Below are 19,303 nucleotides of genomic sequence, written 5' to 3'. Positions count from 1 at the left end.
ACGTTCCCGGCGATTAATGAGCAGAGCCGCGAATTAATACTCTCGGCGCGGCCCCCGGGCGCTGCCGGTACCGGTTACTGGTCGGGGGGCAGCCGTCCCGCCCGCCCGGCGCGCCGCGGTCCCGGCCGCGCAGCCCCCTGCCCTCCATCCCAGGCGGGGGCGATGGAGAGCCACGCGGCCGCTCTGCCCTCCGCCGCGGCGCCCGCCTCTCTGGTTTCACCAGGCCCCGGAAGCGGCAGCGGGGCGATGGCGGCAGCGGGCCCGGCGGCAAGGCCGGCGGCGGCGGAGCTGCAGCCGGAGAAGAACGGCGGGGAGCCGGAGGGCGGCTTCGGGCAGCTGCTGGAGGAAGCGGATGCGAGGGAGGACGCCGGCTACGTGCCCTACAGGTACGGCCGCGACAGCGCAGCCCTCGACCGGCCGGGATGGGGCTGCGGCGGCGCGGAGCCTCGCTCTCGCCACGGCCGTGGCAGCCGCCCCCGCTGCTGGGGCGGCGGGAGGAGAGGGCCGGCTACTGTCCGTGCAGGGCCGGCCCCGCGGGCGGAGGAGGGGGAGGAGAGGCTGAGCGGGACGGCGGCGGGCAGGGCAGGGCCGGGCCGGGCCGGGCCGGGGCGGCGGGCAGGGCAGGGCAGGGCAGGGCAGGGCAGGGCTGGATGGTGATTTGAAGAATCGGTCCCCAATATTCGAGCGAGCGAGGTGATCTTTATTCGGCAGCGCTGGGTGCGTGGGGGATCGCTCCACCAAAGGCATGCACACCGAGGGAACCTTTCAGCCCCCTCTTTATGCAAGTCACTCGTGTCTATTCATTAACTTTCCGGGAACACCTTAACATCTCTCACACCTGGACGATTGGCACATTCCATTCAAGGGCCTAGTATATCTTCACGTTAACAACGTGAACATATCTCGTGCCTGCGCGATGGCCTGGAGGAGTTGTCTCTACGCAGACTCTGTTCCTTAGCGGCCATGTTCGAAGCCTCCATCTTCGCCGCGTTGCATGTACAACAGGAATCTAAGACTTAGCAGTCTGTGCATCCGTCATGTGGCAGTAAGGGTCCTTGGACATCTCCCGACTTTAACTAAACATAGTTGCGTCATCCTTGAGATAAGCGGTACAGCATGCACTGTTCAGGCGGCGGTGCCGGCGGCTGGAGCGGGAAGCCTCGGCCGCCGCTCGGCGCTGCGAGCGCCGCGATCCGCTCCTACCCGAGGCACCGCGGGGCAGCTGGGGCCGTCCTCCGCCAGGCGACCTTGTGACTGAATTTTCATGTGGTCGCCTGTGTCGGTGCCTCCTTTCCTCGAGTTCGCGCTGGTCTGTGCTACAGGCAATAATACAGTGGCAATAATGGGGACCGGTGGGAACAGGGGTGTGTTACTGGACGTAGATCTCTGCATGTAGCTTTGCATTTTTTGCTTCTTGGAAGCACTGAAAAGACAAAAACATGTGTTTACAGGGTCAGGAAGGAATGGGCGGATATTGAACCTATCCCTCAGAACGACGGGCCAAATCCTGTTGTTCAGATCATCTACAGTAAAAAATGTAAGTTTTAAATACATTCCGCTTTGAAAACCAAAGGCGGTTGAATTGATATCGGTCCTTGGTGGTGTGAAAGCGAAACTTCATGTTTTGGGTAATATGTTTTCTAGAGGAGTACACTGGAAAAATCAATATTCATCCTGTTACGGTGGTTGTGTGTGCTGTTTTCACCAAGCATCTCTAAAGCTGAATCTTCATCTGAGATGTGAATAGCCAAGGTTTTATTTTAAAATCATATGGCTTAAGAGGCAATACAGCAGATTGGCTGGTTCACATAATAAGGCATTTCTAGCCCACAAGTGGAAGACAGACAGACATATGAAGGTCCTGCATCTGGGGAAGTAATGTGAGTAAGCAGCAAGGCGTTTTTCTGATGGCTTTGCATATGGTTTGGATGGTGTATTTTTAAGAAATTTTGGTAGGCTTTGGGTATGCTGGTATCGTTTAGAACTTTCCACCCATAGTGCTGTCAGACCAATCTGTAGCTGTCATTTTAACATTTATAAAGTCCACAAAATAGGAAGTAGTATCAAAGGATTATTAACCTTACACGCTAATCAGGCAGTTGTCTTATGGCCTTCAATAAGATGCTGTTATCTATTTAGTTCAAGACGTCTATGATTACTTCCGGGCGGTTCTGCAGCGGGATGAGAGAAGCGAAAGAGCTTTCAAGTTAACAGCAGATGCCATTGAGTTAAATGCTGCAAACTACACAGCATGGTAACTGACAATCTTGGGATTATTTCTGTTGTCGTTTGATTGCTGACCTCTTACGTGTTTTATAATTTTGTTAGTCTGATCAGCGTATGACTAGTTGAGTTTATGCAGAGGACTAGTGTAGACTTCCAGTGAGCTTCTGAAGAAAGTCTTTGTTCAGTATTTTCCATGTCTTATTTTGATTTAGTGGTTTTCTTTCATTTGGCTTAGAGGATATTATCGATCAAGGTCACGATTAGGCACAAAAAGAACTTTGATGTTTAACATTAGGTTGCTTACCTGATGACGCAGCCTTGGCAAAATGCTGAAGATGGCCTCTGTTGACTCCAAGAAGAGGCATAAAAGCATGATAGCTGCCGTTTCCTGCGAAATAACTGCATACTTACTAAATGGTGCATTTTAGGTTAGTGTTCATTTAGATAATGAATAAACAGTGAATTTCTGATGTTCAGAGCAGGGCCCTGTAACATGTTTATGCCAACAACTACCTCTTTGTATGTCTTTATTTGACTAACTTGCATGGGGTCAGAAAGTTTACATTTCTTTAGCGCATAATTCATGGTTTCCGTGATGATAAGTACTCCTGTGGCTTGGCAGAGGTTCATTTGAAACAGGATCGCTGTGAACTTAGATAACATGCTGGTTTAACCAGCTGTATTCCAGTTCTCCCCTGTTTGATAATTGAATGGCCTTCAGCAGACCTGGATATGTGGTTTAGTTTTTTGCAGTCTTTTTAACTCATTATTTGTTAGAAAAACCGTGAACAAAGGTTATTCTGTGTTCCTCTCTGTGAATTTTAGGAGAGCCCTGTTGCAGTGTCTGAATGCTTGACTTTTGCACAGGCATTTCCGGAGAGTCCTCCTGCGGTCTTTGGGAAAGGATCTTCATGAGGAACTGAAGTACATTACAGCTATCATTGAAGATCAGCCAAAGAACTACCAAGTCTGGTAAAATCATGTTTTACTCTCAGTTCTTAACACTTTTGCGGGTAACTTTTGCTTTGTAAATTGGCTAGAGTAATTTGTGATCATTGATGCTAAAAGTTATTGAAAGTTGCTGCCTGCATCTACTGCAGTGGCGGTAGCGGAGGAGTTACATGGAGTTGCATCAGCATCACTGCCAAAGGCCTCTTTAGCAGTTTGTTCTAAAAGTGATTATGACATGCAAAAAAGGCCTTGTTTTCATTTCGATTTTTAAGCTGTCAAAATAAGCCTGACAGACCAAAAAAATGACTGATGAAAAGGCAAACAAAAAGACAAATAGAAAAAACTATTTTTTTCTTTTATTGGCTCTTGGGGTTTGCTTACCTGTTGTTTTTTGGGGGGAATAGGAAAAGCAGCAGGGTTGTTATTGCTAGAGAAATAACATAGTAGTAGAAAATTTTACTCTGCTGAAGGCTTTGGCCAGGAGTGTTAAAAGTGGGAATGTTACTTCAAGTAAACATCACTTGTCTAAAAGGAGGTGATTGGCCAATGTGTATGCGTAGTTAGAATTTGTTATAGGATAGGTATGCGTCAAATATATCTCAGGCACAAGTGAAATGTTTCGGTATGTTTGATTTGAAGTGTTTAACTAGTGTTTTGTTCCTGAGTAGTACGGTTGTTGCGTGCTGTTTGAATACAGACCACACATCATAAAAATTTTTATAGACTATTCTAAAAATAGTTTTCTCCTCTTGTCCTTAGGCATCACAGACGGATGTTGGTGGAGTGGCTGCAGGATCCATCCGAAGAGCTTGAGTTCGTAGCTGACATTCTTAAGCAAGATGCCAAAAATTACCATGCATGGCAACACAGACAGTGGGTTATTCGGGTATCGTATCCAACATTGTATTCAGAATTACTGAGACTCACTAAAGAACCTGCTCAGGCTGTAGAGTTTGGTTTCTTAAATACAATCGGAATTCCATTTGGCACTTTGTTTCTTAAGGCTGAGGGGGGAAAACCAGTTGTATTTTAACGTGTGGTAGAGGTTAGCTATAAACTTGCCTTTTAAGAAGCAAGTTCAAAAAGGTCTTTTCTTGTTTGCTTGCTGTTCCGTGTGTGAATTTAATGAAGAGCTAATACCCTTGTGTGCAGCTGAATAGCGTATCGTGTTCCTCGTTCACCCATCCTTAATTTATTTCTTTTAAAAAGTCTCTGTATCTAACGTTCAGAGACCTCAGGAGCAAGGAGAATATATAAAACTTTGCATTGTGACATTGTCTCTTCCTTCCCTTGCCACAGGAGTTCAAATTATGGGACAATGAACTAGAATATGTAGACCAGCTTTTGAGGGAAGATGTGAGAAACAACTCGGTTTGGAACCAACGACACTTCGTAATTTTCAGCACCATCGGCTATGATGACCCAGTAGTCCTAGACACAGAAGTCCAGTTAGTAATGCTTTTCATGCTCGCATTCAGCATTCTCCATTATATGGAAGCAAAGGAATATTTTGACAGTCCCTGTGGGCTTGTCTTTCCTGGTTTTATTGCGGTTTCTGGGCTCACTCTCGTGGATGGCAGATCAAGTGTTGGTGCATATATAGCTTGCTTCAGTACTACTGACTTGTTGAGCAGTACAGAAGCAATAGCTTACCTGCTTACCCTGGGCAAGGCGTTCTCGTGAGTCTGTGTTCCGACCCAGTTTATTGTGCAAACAAAACTTTTGGCTTTTTGTAGTCAGCTAGCTGTAGTGGAACAACCTGCAGATGTGTGGCACTGGAAACGTCGTGAGCGGTGCTGTTCAGTAGTGTCTTACGTCCTACCCCTAGAAAGCTTGGAAGGAGAGGCACTCTGTGTTGTGATAAACTGCTGTTTCAGTACTACAGTAGCCACAATGATTTAAAGATAAGATGGGCGTGGCTTGTAGGAAGAGGAATTGCCTTTTGTGAGGAGTTTGATACAGCTGGAAAAAGAAAGGAGCTTTCAGGGGTTTGTGGTCAGTGCAACAACAAATGTCTCTGTGAGTTGGCCAGTTTGGAGGACAGTGAGCTTTGGAAACTGTTTCAGAGCTGCACGTTTGTAACTGAAGACAAACTGGGCTTCTAGACATTTATTTTAGAGCTGATGGTGGTAAAGGAATCTTCCTGGTATGGTTTTCTTATCTCAGACCGCTGGCCAGGATTGATGGTTAGGAGAAGCTGTTTGTCTAAAGCGAAGGAGCAATGAGGAGAAGTTCCTGCAATTATTTGGAGTTACTCTTCAGAAGAAATACTGGGTCTCTGAATAGGTCCATTGGTACGTTGTTCGTAGAGGATCCCAACCCTCATCGCCTTCTGTGGTTGTCTTTGCAAACTGCTCTAAGTTGTACTTCTCTTCCAGTCTATAACTTCTCTGCAGATTAATAAATCTGAGCTATTTCTATGACTTAGGCTCGGATATTTACAGCTTTTTCTCTCCAGAGGTTGCATCTAAACATCCTCCCTTGATCTGTTTATACATGGTGCTGTGTTCAAGTTAATTAGATACCATCTAAAGAATCAGACTGTCTAAGGTTAAGACTTCAGGGATGTCATTATAGAACTGTAGCTGGGCTGCTTGTTGCTTGATAAACTCGGTCTTGGCCATAGTGACTGCAGAAAGTTAAAAAAGGTTGAGAGTTGTGGGTTTGTGGGGGTTTTTTTCTTCAGTATTGCTTATAGAACTTTTTGTCAGTATTTGTTGTCTCTGAAAATCAGGTGAATGATTACGCTGGTGAAGGGCAGAAGGTAAAGTCTGTTTTGTGAAGATGAAATGTGGCTTTGCAAAAGTATGGCAGATGTCTCTTGTTGCTTTGCTTTCAGAGGAGTTGCCTAATTGTTACTTTCAAAGAGCTGCTGCAGAAGGCTGTGTGAGCTGAAAGCTCAAGCTTTGCCTTTCTGCAGTTTGCTCAAATACAGCCTCGTGAAAAAGGTTTTGCAAATAGGTACAGAACATTTTGAATAGGTACATAGTTGAGATGATCTGGCACTCATATGAACATAGCTCAACCTGGGCTTCAGTTACTCTAGCCCTTTTCAGCCCCTTGCCATTTCTGAGCATTAAGGCACAAGTTATTCCTTTAGCATACCAGGACAGTGTATCGTGTTTTTTCTTAGTGCAGTTGCTCATAATTTCAAGAACTGTTTCATTATTGTATAAAATGCAGCAAATGGAAGACTTCAGAGTCTAAAACAGTTCTGTCAGTGTCTGTTGGTCTGGGACTGGCGGTGATTGTATTGCAAGGCATTTTTGATCTGTGACCCAGATGAGATGATCTGCAAAAAGTCTCTGAATCAGAGTAGAGGATGTGTTTGGGAGTGTCTGAGCACATGCCAGTAATTTCTGACTGCATTGTTAGTGGCTGCGTTCCTGACCTATTGTCTTTTTCTCACAGATACACTCTTGAGATGATCACGGCAGTGCCACATAATGAGAGCGCTTGGAACTATTTAAAAGGGTGAGGTATTCTTCTCTGTGGGGCAAAGAGAGTATCTGTAGAAAGTGTCTTACGCCTAGCTCTTAACTAGAAGGAGCTCGTTGCTGTTCATTCTAGTGTTGTGGGCTTAAGCAGGGAGGCGAAAGCTTGCTCAAAGGCTTAATACATCAACCTAATTTCTCTGTAACTGTCCGCTAAGTTTCTGGCCCTGTAGTTCTTGTGGGAGATTGCAAGTGCTTCGCATGCTTTTAAAAACTTGGCCTGTGATGTTACTGGGTTCAAGAGCCTAGAGTAGGAAGCAGTGAGCATGCTTTCAGTCTTAGTTTCTGCTCAGTTGAGCATGCCTGTATTTAGCCTACTGCCACATTAAGCTGTATTACTGCTGCATGCTGCTTACTTTCTGCCTTACTTGAGTTTGCACCCTTGTTTCAAAACCGATCTCTAAATAAAGGAGTCATAACCAAAATTGAATTTTTCACACCGTATTTCCCAGCATTACGTTTCAAGCCTATTAACCTCTGTTCTAGGATTCTACAGGATCGTGGTCTTTCTGAGTATCCAAATCTGTTAGAGCAGCTGTTGAATTTGCAGCCTAGCCACAGTTCACCCTATCTGATTGCCTTTCTTGTGGACATATATGAAGATATGCTTGAGAACCAGTGTGATAACAAGGAAGAAACACTAAACAAGGCATTGGAGGTACGTTTTGAGAGGTTGGGTTTGCTTCTCAGGAATGCTATCTGTTGCTCTCTTGGTTTATATCCCGACAAAATGAGATTGATTTTCATAACTAGAGCAGGTTATTTGTCAATCTCAGGAGCTCTGTGGGGAGTTGAACTTGAAAGCCAGATAACCCCAAGAGTCTCATGAACTTTTCTGTAAATAGTAATTTGCCAGTTACAAAATCACTGTAAGTTTTCTTCACCTGGTGGCGAAGGAAGGTTCCTAACACTGCCTGCGGAAGAAAGGAGATACTTGAACAATCAAGGAGGTTCTGATGCTAACTTTGTAGTCCAAAATCACTTACCTGCAGGCTAGTGAATCTTGCCTCAAGTATCTGTATCTAAACTCCCTTTGCACTTCTTAGGTCTTTCCAAGAAAGCTGGCAGAATTAGCTTAAAGGCTAGTAGGCACTGGGGACATTGTGAGGAATGTCAGGCACCATTTCCTACAGAGAATAAATGACTCGCAGCAATGTTGTGTATTCCCTGACCTGCACATTTGGGGAGATCCGTGTGGTTTGCAGTGTAGTTTTTACATTACTTTTTTACTTTTTTACTTTTACTTTTCATTCACTGTGGAACAGACTGGAACACAGTGTAAGTAGAGCTGCCGTTCTCACATGGAGTCTGTATTCCAAAGTTTGTCAACACTTTTCCTTTGTTGTGTTCTACAACCAGAGTATAAATAAGTGCAGTTGTACCTCACAGCTTGGTGTCCCTTTATACTGTCTCTCTGAGTTTGACTTCTTCATCTATTTAGGCATGGAATCTCCTGTTTCGCAACTCTCATTCACTGACCAGGGCAATGCCCTCTGCATTATCAAAGGGAATTGACTAGAAGACTTGCACAGTGTTCATAGCATATACCTTTTACACAGCACATCCTGTGAGTGGGGTTGACTTCTGTGCCTCGCTGCTTACCCAAGTCGAAATAAAACAAATCAGAATGTGTAGAAATAGCGTGCGGCACCAGCTTTAACATGTCGTGAGAGAAGGTTACTGACTTGCATGGAGAATCCTTTTGGGACAGTATGCTGAGGGAAAAACCATAAACAAAATACCTCCTGTCAGTCCACTGGCAGTACTGGAGATTTAAGAGCAGGATGTTCCCCCGCTGTTTTGAATGAAGTGGTTTACAGCTACTGGACCACTGAAAGACAGTCAGGTTTGTCAGGAAGTCCCAAGTACGCTGTAGTGTACTGCAGGCTGAATAGCCTGGGATAGATGACAAGTGGTGGGCACAGAAAGGAGTCATGGGGAAGCAGTTGCAACTGAAGTAGGACTGGGGAGGTTTGTGCAGTGTCAGACTGGTTGACTATCAATTGGAATTGATACCGGTTTGAGGTCACTGGACAGTTGCAACTGGTGAATAAAACAAGTGTTGCTAAGAAAGGTGTTTTAATACTAGCTTAATCCTATATTGCCTGTGTTTTTATAAAGATAATTAAGAATTCCATCAGCTTTTGGTGTAACACTCCAATGTCTCAATTGTCTTTCGTAGTTGTGTGAAATTCTAGCTAAAGAAAAAGACACCATCCGGAAGGAATACTGGAGATATATTGGAAGGTCCCTTAAGGACAAGCACGGCTCAGGCACTGAACAGAGCATGCTGACAGACAAACGGCAGTAACTGAACTTGGAAGAAAACTGCTCACCACCTGCTGACTGATGCCTGGCCAGCCCCCAAGGAATGATCAGCAGGTGCCGGCCAACCCCCAGTCCCCAGTTTGTATACTGAGCGTGACATCCCATGGTATGGAATACCTCTTTGGCTAGCTCAGGTCAGCTGTCCTAGCTGTGCCCCCTCCCAGTTTCTTGTGTCCCTCCAGCCCTCTGGCTGGCAAGGCCTGAGAAACTGTGAAGTCCTGGAATTAACATAAACATTACCCAGCAACAATTAAAAACCATCAGTGTTCTGTCGACATTGTTCTCGCATCGTAGCCAAAACACAACACTTTACTACTTACTAAGAAGAAAATTAACCTTATCCCAGCCAAAACCAGGACAGTATCCACCCCTTATTCTATACCATTTATGTCATGCAGCATTTTCCAATACGTAACCACATCTCCTGTCTTTTAATATAAATACACGGATATCATTCCCTTAGTCTGTGGACCATCCTTCTGAAGTCCGCTGCGTTCATTCAGTCCGTGACATTGGGCTTCATCTGTTACAACAGTCTGTCCAGGTGGGAAAGATGGTGTGAGTTGTTGGATTGTTGTGTCTTGGAGGCAGTTCTAATTCTATTAGAGCTGCCCTGATCTGGTTTCACCAAAGTCATTCTTCATTGGTGTGGCAGTTGAAAAGGACTCGGGTTCAAATCCAAAGTGGTAGAGATGGCACCACAAGGCACTCAGTGTACTAATAGGCATATAGAAATGACAATATACAATACTGTGTAACAATTAACATCACACAACTTAATTAATTGGCTGTTTTCACCCAAAATCAAATCCCCTTGAGGCACACATCAAACTTCCCCATCCTTCCGTATTACCTAGTAAGTGCTCCCGGGTCCATTAGCAAAAGCGGTCCCACAAGTGTGTTTGCCTTTGCCTGAGGCAGGAATGACCCAGACTGTGTTCCCAGACATAATGTTAAGGTGGACTACTGGAACTGTGTCCCTTTCTACAGCATGTAGAAGCTTTGGTTGGGCGGGTCCAGCTTGTCTGATAGGTCCTGTGGTGTTGACTAACCAGGTGGCCTTTGCTGAGTGTGTATGCCAGTGTTTGAAAGCTCCACCACCCTTTGCTTTCAGTGTAGTCTTTTAACAGTCCGTTACATCACTCAGTTTTCCCAGAGGCTGGTGCATGGTAGGGAATGTGATGCACACGCTCGATGCCATGCTCTTTGGCCCAGGTGTTTACGAGACTGTTTCAGAACAGTCTCTGTTGTCTGATTCTGTTCTGTTCTGCTCTTTCTGGGGTGCCGTGTCATCACAAGACCTGCCTTTCAAGGCCCAGGATAGCGCCTTTTCAACCTGTGGCATGGGGCACAGGGTATGTTTCCAGCCATCTGGTGGTTGCTTCCACCATTGTAAACACAGGGCGTTTGTCTGGGTGAGTCTGGGGGAGTGCAATATAGTCAGTCTGCCAGGCCTCCCCGTACTGTTATTTCAGCCATCATCCTCCATACCACAGAGGCTTTTAACTGCTTGGCTTGCTTAATTGCAGCACATGTGTCACATTTGTGGATTACCTGTGCAGTAGCGTCCGTGGTTAAGTCCACCCCTCGATCCTGGGCCCACCTATATTTTGCATCTCTTCTTTGATGGCCTGAGGTGTCATGGGTCCACCGAGCTATAAGTAACTCACCCTTACGTTGCCAATCCATATCCACCTGAGCCACTTCAGTCTCAGCTTCTTGATCTACCTGCTGGTTGTTTCGGTGTTCTTCAGTGGCCTAGCTCTTGGGTACGCGAGCATTTACGTGACGTACTTTTACAACCAGGTTCTACCCCCCTCCCCGAGCAGCAATATCTTGCTGCAGTGTGGCAGCCCAGATGGGTTCACCTCTCTGTTGCCAATTACTTCGCTTCCATTGCTGCAGCCGCCCCCACAGGGCATTTGCCACCATCCATGAGTCAGGATAGAGTTAAAGCATCAGCCACCTTCCTCATTCAGCAACCTCTAAAGCCAGCTGGGTAGCTTTCACCTCTGCAAACTGACTTGATTCCCCTTCAGCAGATTCTGCATCATGTCACAGGGGTCTCCATACAGCCGCCTTCCACCTCTGTTGCTTTCCTACCAATACCACAGGACCCATCGGTAAATAAGGCATACTTCTTTGCGGTCAGGCAGTTCATGGTACGATGGGGCTTCTTCAGCACGTGTCACCTTTTCTTCTGGTGACATCCTGAAGTCTTTGCCTTTTGGCCAGTCCGTAAGAATTTCCAAGATTCCTGGATGATTGGGATTGCCTATCTGAGCTCGTTGTGTAATCAGCGTGACCCACGTACTCCACCTAGCAGCAGTTGCATGATGTGTAGAGGAGGCCCTCCCTTGAAACCTCCATCCCAGCACTGGTAACCGGGGCGCCAGAAGGAGCTGTGCTTCACTACTGATCATTTCCAAGGCAACTCGAACCCCTTCATAAGCTGCCAGTATCTCTTTTTCAGTTGGAGTCTGGTGGGCATCAGATCCTCTCTATCACCGACGCCAGAAGCCCAAGGACTGACCTTGAGTGTCCCCTGGTGCTTTCTGCTAGGTGCTCCAGGCAGGGCCATTCTCCCCGGCTGTGGTGTAGAGCACATTCTTTACGTCTTGCGCAGTCCAAACTGGCATAAGGCCTTGCTCGAACTATCTCTCGTTTAATTTATTCAGAGGCTTGTTGCTCAGGGCCCCATTTAAAATAGTTTTCCTTTCACATCACGCGATAAAGAGGGTTTACAATCGTACTGTAACTTGGTATGTTCATTCTCCAAAAGCCCAAAACGCCTAAGAAAGCGTGAGTTTCTTTCTTACTAGTTGGTGGAGACATCCCTGCTGTTTTGTTGATCGCATCTGTTGGGATCTCACAACATACATCCTGCCATTTCGTCTCTAAAAACTGGATCTCCTGTGCAGGTCCTTTGACTTTACTTTGTTTTATGGCAAAACCGGCTTTCAGATGGATTTGGGTGATTTTCTCCCCTTTCTCGAAAAGTTCTTCTGCTGTATTGCCCCGTACGATGATGTCATCAATGTCTTGCAGGTGTTTTGGACCTTCACCCCGTTCCAGTGCAGCGTGGATCAGTCCATGGCAGATGGTAGGGATGTGTTTCCAGTTTCCGCCCCTGGGGCAGTCGATTCCAGATGCATTGGACACCTTTCAAGTGAAGGCAAACTGTGGCCTGCACTCTGCAGCCAAAGGGATTGAGAAAAGTGCATTTGCAGTATCAGTGGCGGCGTACAACTTGGCTGCCTTTGATTCCAGTTCATGTTGAAGTTCTAGCATGTCTGGCACGGCAGCACTCAGTGGCGGCACTAACTTCATTCAGGCCACGATAGTCCATTGTTAGTCTCCATTCTCCATTAGGTTGTCACAGTGGCCGTATGGGGGGCTATTAAAGGGTGAATGGGTTCTGCTGAGATCGCTCCTTAGTTCTCTGGTTGGCGAACCAGCTCCTGGGTGGGAATCGGTGAGTCTCGGTTGGTGCGGTATTGCCCCCGGTGCACCGTGGTAGAGGTGATCAGCGCCTGCTGTTCCTCAGCTTTCGGTAATCCCCACCACAGAAGGTTCTTCTGAAAGACCAGGCAAGGTAGAAAGCTGCTCGATTTCCTCTGTTTCCAGAGCAGCTATACCACAAGCCCACTGATACCCTTTCGGATCCTTGAAACACCCTCTCCTAAGAGAGTCTATGCCAAGGATACGAGAGGCTTCTGGGCCAGTCCCGATGGGATGTTTTTGTCACTCCTTCCCAGTTCAGCCTCCAATACAGTTAGCTGTTGAGATTCCCCCTGTCACTCCAGAAATACTGGTTGGCTCGGCCCCTTCATAGCTTGATGGCGTTAAAGTACACTGTGCACCTCTATCTACTAAAGCTTTATGTTCCTGTGGGTCTGATGTGCCTGGCCGGCAGATCCACATGGTCTGGTAAACGCAGCTATCCGTGTCCTCCGCCTGGCTGCAGGCAGGGTCGCTGTAATCCTGCTTGTAGGATTCTCCACCAGGGTGGCAAGTGGTGCGAAGCGGATGTAGCGTGGAGTAGTTCTGGTCACTTATGTCTTGGCAGAATGGATTAGAATTCCTTTTCACAGGATTGTGGGTAAAGCCAGCTGTATCAGTCTGTCTGGAAAGCTGCCCTCTGGAGACTGGAGCAGCAACCTTCTTGGAAGACTCTTTATTTGTGATTATTTTTCCTTGTAATTAATGCGCCTGTGCCTCCAGGACTGAGGTGGCTTTTCCATCCCACCTCCTCATGTTCTCTCCGTGGTCCCACAGGTAAAACCACAGGGTACCCTGTGGTATCTCCTGTGTTCTCCCTCCCAAACAGAAGGGCATCTCTGGTTGATGGCTGAGATGCAGGTCCATACAGGTGAGGAACAGGATATCCTCATCAAGTTGCTGGACCGGTCTCTCCACAGCTGAGGTGATGGAGGTAGAGCCGCTATCTTCATAACTTCATCCACCGTTGGTGCATCGTCTTTTCAACTCATTGTTGCCAGTGAGTTGGCACATGATGATGGTCTGCTCTGTACCAGTTTCTGTCACATGGGCTGTGTGCATAAGGACTTTGCCAGGATCCATGGGTGACCATGGATCATCCTGGTTATAAGAAGTCATGTCTTTCACAGCTAATTCCCTTGAGTGTCCGGTTCTCTGTTGCGGTCCGCTTGCCTGCGTGACGTGTGGTACCCTCCTTGTAGGGGTACCTTAACATTTGACAGGAGTCCCTTCCAGAGGCTGAGGGCTTGCATTCCTTTTGCATGCCCTGTCAACGTCTCCTTCTTTAGAAAGTGATCCCAGCTGCTTGGCTTCCCTACCCTCCAATTCTATAGTATTAGCCCTGTTATTCTAGCATCGAAGTAACCAGGCGATAAGGTGTTCACCTGATTGACAGGCATAATCTTTCTGCATTATCCCACTGTTCATTCAGAAACAGAAATCGGGAGGTTAACTGTTGTTCTGTTCGCTGCGTTCATCCTGATCCTGTGATGGCCCTGCTTCATCCTCCCCCTTTACAAAATGAGCTGCTTTCCGTTTCCATTTCTTCTTCATATATAGAATCTATACTTCTCCTTCAGTATAGGCGCCACTGATACTGACACTGCCGCGGGAGCCAGAGCAACCACGCGGGAGCTGGAGTAGCCATGAGGTTAGTAGTTAGAATTAGTTGCTTAAATCTCCACCAGGTCCAGGAGGTGCAAACCCCGTTCAGTGTTCCTAGCCAGCAGGGTCACGACCCGCGCTGTGGTGCATCCGACGGACCAAAGATACTCAGAATTGCCAGAAACCCTAAATTTTTCAGTAATTGGCCCCGGGGGGGAAGGAGGAGGCTGGGATCCCGCCCACAGGCCGGCTCCCAGGAAAAGGGAAGCCAGAGGTGCAGTTGCTGGCATTTGCCGCCAGGGGCCGCCCGACCCACAGGGGCGACACCACCGCCGAGTGCGCAGGGCACGGTGTTACGGCCCACGAGTCCATCGCATGTAAACCAACGCTGCATAGTACTACACTGGGATGACTTTAGCCCAAGTCTCAAGGAGGACAAACAGCACAACACGTACTGCACGTAAATGAAAGCAGCACTAAGTAGGGCCATCAACTAGTTTAAAATCCGGTGTAGTATTCCCCTAGTAAAGAGGTATTGCAATGAAAGAGTGCAGTGGTAATAGTCTCGGGTCACTGCTGCTGCTGCTGGTAGCCAGGTGCAGTCAAGACATGCATTAAGGCTTAATTACAGAAATGCACCAGTAAAGGGTTAATTTCCTGAAATAAATACATAAAGCTATACCTGCAATTTATAAGGCACAAAACCAATTTCTCATGCCTCGGTTTACCCACTTGTGGTTCCTAACACGGTCACATCAGATGCAGCAGTAATGACTGCAGGTAACTTAGCTACTAAAGTAACCTACTTCTGGTTAGTGCAGGCAGGTGCTGCAGTTGTTGCTTTATGTGGGAGCAGCTACACAGCACTGACAGCACATACTATTATTGTATGCAACTATCACCAAGTGTAATTTTGTAATAAAACCAACTTAAAGCATTTGAAATTTTTTAGTGTGTTTCTTTGGGTCTTTAATGTGCATAGTCTGTTCTTCTCAGATGCTAATTGAGATAAAATGCCCCTTTTTAGGGACAATAGATTCTGTCGCATTGAGGTGTCTTGCACTGGAATATTCTCATCCCAGAAACTTTCCGGGCACTTGATGAATTTAGGAGCCTTGAATTCCTATCTGCACAGTTAGGAAAAATGCTTTGAGGACCCTAGAAGATCCGCTTATTTTTTTCTTGGAGTTCTGTTTCCGACAGCTGAAAATCTGAATTATTTTTTTTTTCTTCACCCTTTGTAACCAGACCAAACTGAAGTCATAGGACAGAACAGATTATAGCTAACTGGTAATGTTACGTATCTTCATTGAACTGGAAGGGAAGGAATGGGTTTACTGGGGACCTTTTTGCGTTAAATGTCTTAACCCTGTGGCTCCTGTAGGGTTTTTGTATCTTTTTCCATGCATATATTCAGCCAAAAAGTATTTTTGCTCCCCTTTGTGAAAGAGAGAAGACATCTTCAGTACAGAACTGCAAAGGGTGCGTGTGCCTGTACAAGAAAACTGCTGCATCTGCCCTGATTTCAGTCGATGGCTATTGTAAACTGGGTTCTTAGCATAGAGTGCTTGTGTGATAGGAAATATTTTCTTGGAGATAATCATAAAGGGAATAAATACTAGTATTTATGTCATAATATGAACAGTCTGATACTAAACATTAAAATCTGCTGCTGTAATTAAACTGTAGTGGAGATTATTTTAGACACTTGAAATACATTAATGCAATGCATTCTTTAAATCTAGAACAACTCATGGGGAATGGAATTAATAAATGAAAGCTGCGTAATTTTTCCATGTTTTTTCCACTTCCCCAGCAGTAGAGAAAACACGTGACCACGACCACTTAAAATGGACATGAAGTTCAGACTCTTGGAGATTTGTTATCTGCTTTTTTTTTAAACCACATTTGACGCTCCAGCATAGAACAAAAAGTATACATTCCTACCCCCACGAATTGTTCCTGTTTGAAACTACACTAAATACGGGGTACTGGATGTTCAAGGTCTTCAGGACAAAGTAATATATTTGCCGCAGCCAGTCAAGAAAGCTCAGAGAGAGAAAACAGACAAATGCAATCCTTAAAATAAATGTCACCAATGAAGAGGGAAGAGAGTTGCGCCTCTGCATATAGTGTTATTGAGTTCCTGTATCTTTCGTAAACAAAATTGAGACGGTACGTGGAATAAGGCTGAGTATTCTTTATAGACACTGGCATGAATTTCAGTGAAAATAACTCATCCCAAGGTGAGATGATGAACAGTGTCCACTGGGACAGCGTATTTTGGGACGTGATCTTAGTCACTTGTGGTCTGAGGAAATACCAAGATTTACCCCTGTTGTGGTTCTGTGTCAAGAACGGTGGGCTCTTCTGACAAGACTCAGACTATTTTCTCATGATGTGGCCAGCTTGCAGCCTTCTCGTTCTTGAAAATGTCTAGATGTAGAGAGTCATCTACTGACAAGGTTAATAGCGCTTTATACTGGTTATACAAGCACAGTGATACTTGCAAAGGTATTGGCACTTCTGAGTTTACCAGTGAAGTAATAACCAGATACGTACTCTAGCAGAAAAATATCTTCTGTAAAACAGATGTCTGACCAAACAAATCATGCAAATCCTAAGAAAACATGCTGGAGACTAAAGTTCGGGGGGGGGGGGGGGGGGCGGGGGTTGGGGGGAGGGAAACAAGATGGTCATTATGTTTTAACAGAAATTTTCAGGTTTTCTTTCAAATGTGTATGCTTGCTGTCATCTGGATAGCAAAGAAGCTCTAAGCTCTACAGTTCTCTTCAAAAGGCACCTCAGTTCTGTGATAGTCAGCCACACTCAGCAATACGGTGCTGTCAGAGCTGGGAAGACAGGCTGCCCCGCTAGTTTGCAACTGCGGCTACCAAGATTTTCATTTTAAAATGTGTCTGAGACAGAATCTTTCTCATGGAGGTGGGAGCCTGACAAAATGTATGAGCTACAGAGAGAGGAATCTTACAGTAAGTGTTAGATGACTTTAAGCTGTAAACACTACCTACCTATTACCAGTGGAAACACCTGACAATTTGTCATAAGGGCTCATCTCTACAAGGAAACTTACTGTTGTTACTGATTGTGTGTTAGCAATGTGACTCGTGTACAATTTTATTACTGAAGAGCTGTGCCTAAAGGGGAAAATGTGCTGGCACAACTGTCCCTTGTAAATCAGTATAATTGAAACATTCAGTGGAGTACGGAGCATGGGAAATAATTTCCTATGACTGCTTTCGTCAGAGGCTGATGTACTTGCTTTGGTATAGCTGTGTCTGTGTCTGCCTAAGCTGTTACTGACTTCTATCTTACTGTCTCCGCAACTCAGCTGACAAACAGCATGCAAGTCCTTCCTAATCTACGCAGTGCAAAACCACCTCGGCGAGCACAGAATGCTTCTGTCTGTTGCTGTCTGTGCTGAGGCAGATTAGGAGCATGCTGCTTAGCTGGACCTTCTGTGGGAGCAGTATCCTCCAGCAGGGAAGCAGCAAGGTTTTTAATCACTCACACCACACAAAACATTTCTGTTCGAGTGCTAGCAGGCAATTCATGCAGTCCAGTGGTGACAAGGAGCTTAAGGAGATACGGGCCCCTACAAGAGCACAAAATGCCTTAAAGCCAGCAAAGGGGTAAGGGAACAACATTAAGTGATGGTGTGGAGTCGTCCCTCGTGGGGTCAAACAAAGGCTTTGCAAGTGCTGGTGGACTTGCCTATATGCAAGTTCAAAATAGGCAGGGGAGACACTGCAGCTGTGGTTTTCTTGCCCTGTGCACGTGAATAGGGAGAGAATTTCTTTATGAACACCTTGAGACACGTCTCAGATGTTACCCCAGATATGGCATGGTGGATGCAATAATATCAACAATGCTCCTGAGTCTAGCTCATGCCCTTTTCTGAACACCAGTGCCTTATGCGTGTTCCTGACATTGTGGGATAAGGTGTGTGCTTTGCACTTTCTATTCCAAGTCTGGGTTTAGTCAGTGATTACCCCTGTGTCTTTTGGGTTGGCAGCATGTTTCCCTAGTGTATCTTCTGCTTAAGGCAGATTGAGTTGGAAAACTTGGGTAAGATGATGTTTGGCTGAGTTCTGGCAAGCCTGTTAATTTGGCAGTACAGCATTTTACTTCTGGTTCATAGAAGTCAAATATCCTTCAGTATTTAGTTTTTCCTTTAAATAACCATCTCTATTAAATATCTCCAAGTGAAAACACTTTCTCTCCCTTTAAGGCTGTAAGGTCAAGCTTTTGGCACAATATATTCTAACAGCAAAGGATAAAAAAATTACACTTGAATGTAAAAACTACATTATTTTTGTCCCATAACAGGTCCTTTCCAGAATCCTTGGCAGTCTGACTGTTCTGTGCAATTCTGGACATGAATAACACTGCCATTTTAAAGTACTCTGTGTATGTTTACATGAGTACACTCGGTATGGGTGCCTACTCAACACAGGTGCAAAGTGCATGAAGTCTGATGCAGAGACTAGAAATCTCTGAAGTAGGCAATAATGTGTTTTTCTCCACAATATCTTACCTAATGCTTAAGTGCTCAACTCACAGTATAAAACTGCCAGTTATTTTGTCTGTTCTTCCTTTCTCTGCTCTTAGCATCCTTTCATCTTAATGCACCATTTGGTTTAAAAACATACACTCTTCGGACACAAGATAATGAAAATTAGGATCCTGTTCCTGGATGAGAAGCGATGCTGTTGGCACTGCTGAGAGAAGGACATGTACAAGTTCCGGGCCTCCCTGTGCCCACTCTGAAAATAATACCTTAACTCTGCAGCCAGGGCAGGCCCTGAATTTGCTTAAAAGGAAAAACAAATATGTGTTTTTTTTAAAAAATGTAGCATGTAAAGAGGCTCACAAGTGTGTGCATGTGAAGGGTCAGGACAAAGCTACCAAAATCAAGGGCGTATGCAGTTATTTAGGTTTCTGTAAGTACTTTGCATGAAGAGCTAATAATAGAAGCCTCACCAAATTCAGCTAGGAAACCCACCTCAGGATGTCTAGATGTCCTTGGGGCTAGGACTCTGTGCTCCATTACATGTGTCACCCATCGCTGTTCCTCAAGAAGCCATGGGATGTTAAGTCTACCTAAAATTTCAGCCTTGGGGAATTAAAATCGCTGTGTCATTTTCCTGCTGCTGTGCAGCAGGGGAAGTGGATGTGGA

The 19,303-nt window shown here is 45.7% G+C and overlaps 1 protein-coding gene across 1 annotated transcript; it reads left to right on the top strand.

Moving 5' to 3' along the window:
- Positions 1 to 136: 136 nt before the first annotated feature.
- Positions 137 to 18,963, top strand: FNTA (farnesyltransferase, CAAX box, alpha). The gene is made up of 9 exons (XM_037374469.1): positions 137 to 386; positions 1,452 to 1,537; positions 2,140 to 2,254; positions 3,094 to 3,198; positions 3,937 to 4,063; positions 4,477 to 4,625; positions 6,589 to 6,651; positions 7,158 to 7,329; positions 8,854 to 18,963. Exons 1-9 carry the CDS (start codon positions 163 to 165, stop codon positions 8,980 to 8,982), a joined length of 1,170 nt encoding a protein of 389 aa, XP_037230366.1. The 5' UTR covers positions 137 to 162; the 3' UTR covers positions 8,983 to 18,963.
- The last annotated feature ends 340 nt before the right edge of the window (positions 18,964 to 19,303 follow it).

Source organism: Falco rusticolus, chromosome Z (genome assembly GCF_015220075.1).
Source record: "Falco rusticolus isolate bFalRus1 chromosome Z, bFalRus1.pri, whole genome shotgun sequence".
Classification (NCBI taxonomy): Eukaryota; Metazoa; Chordata; class Aves; order Falconiformes; family Falconidae; genus Falco; species Falco rusticolus.
The sequence above is the reverse complement of the archived record's forward strand: the minus strand, read 5'-3'. Positions and strand labels throughout refer to the sequence as shown.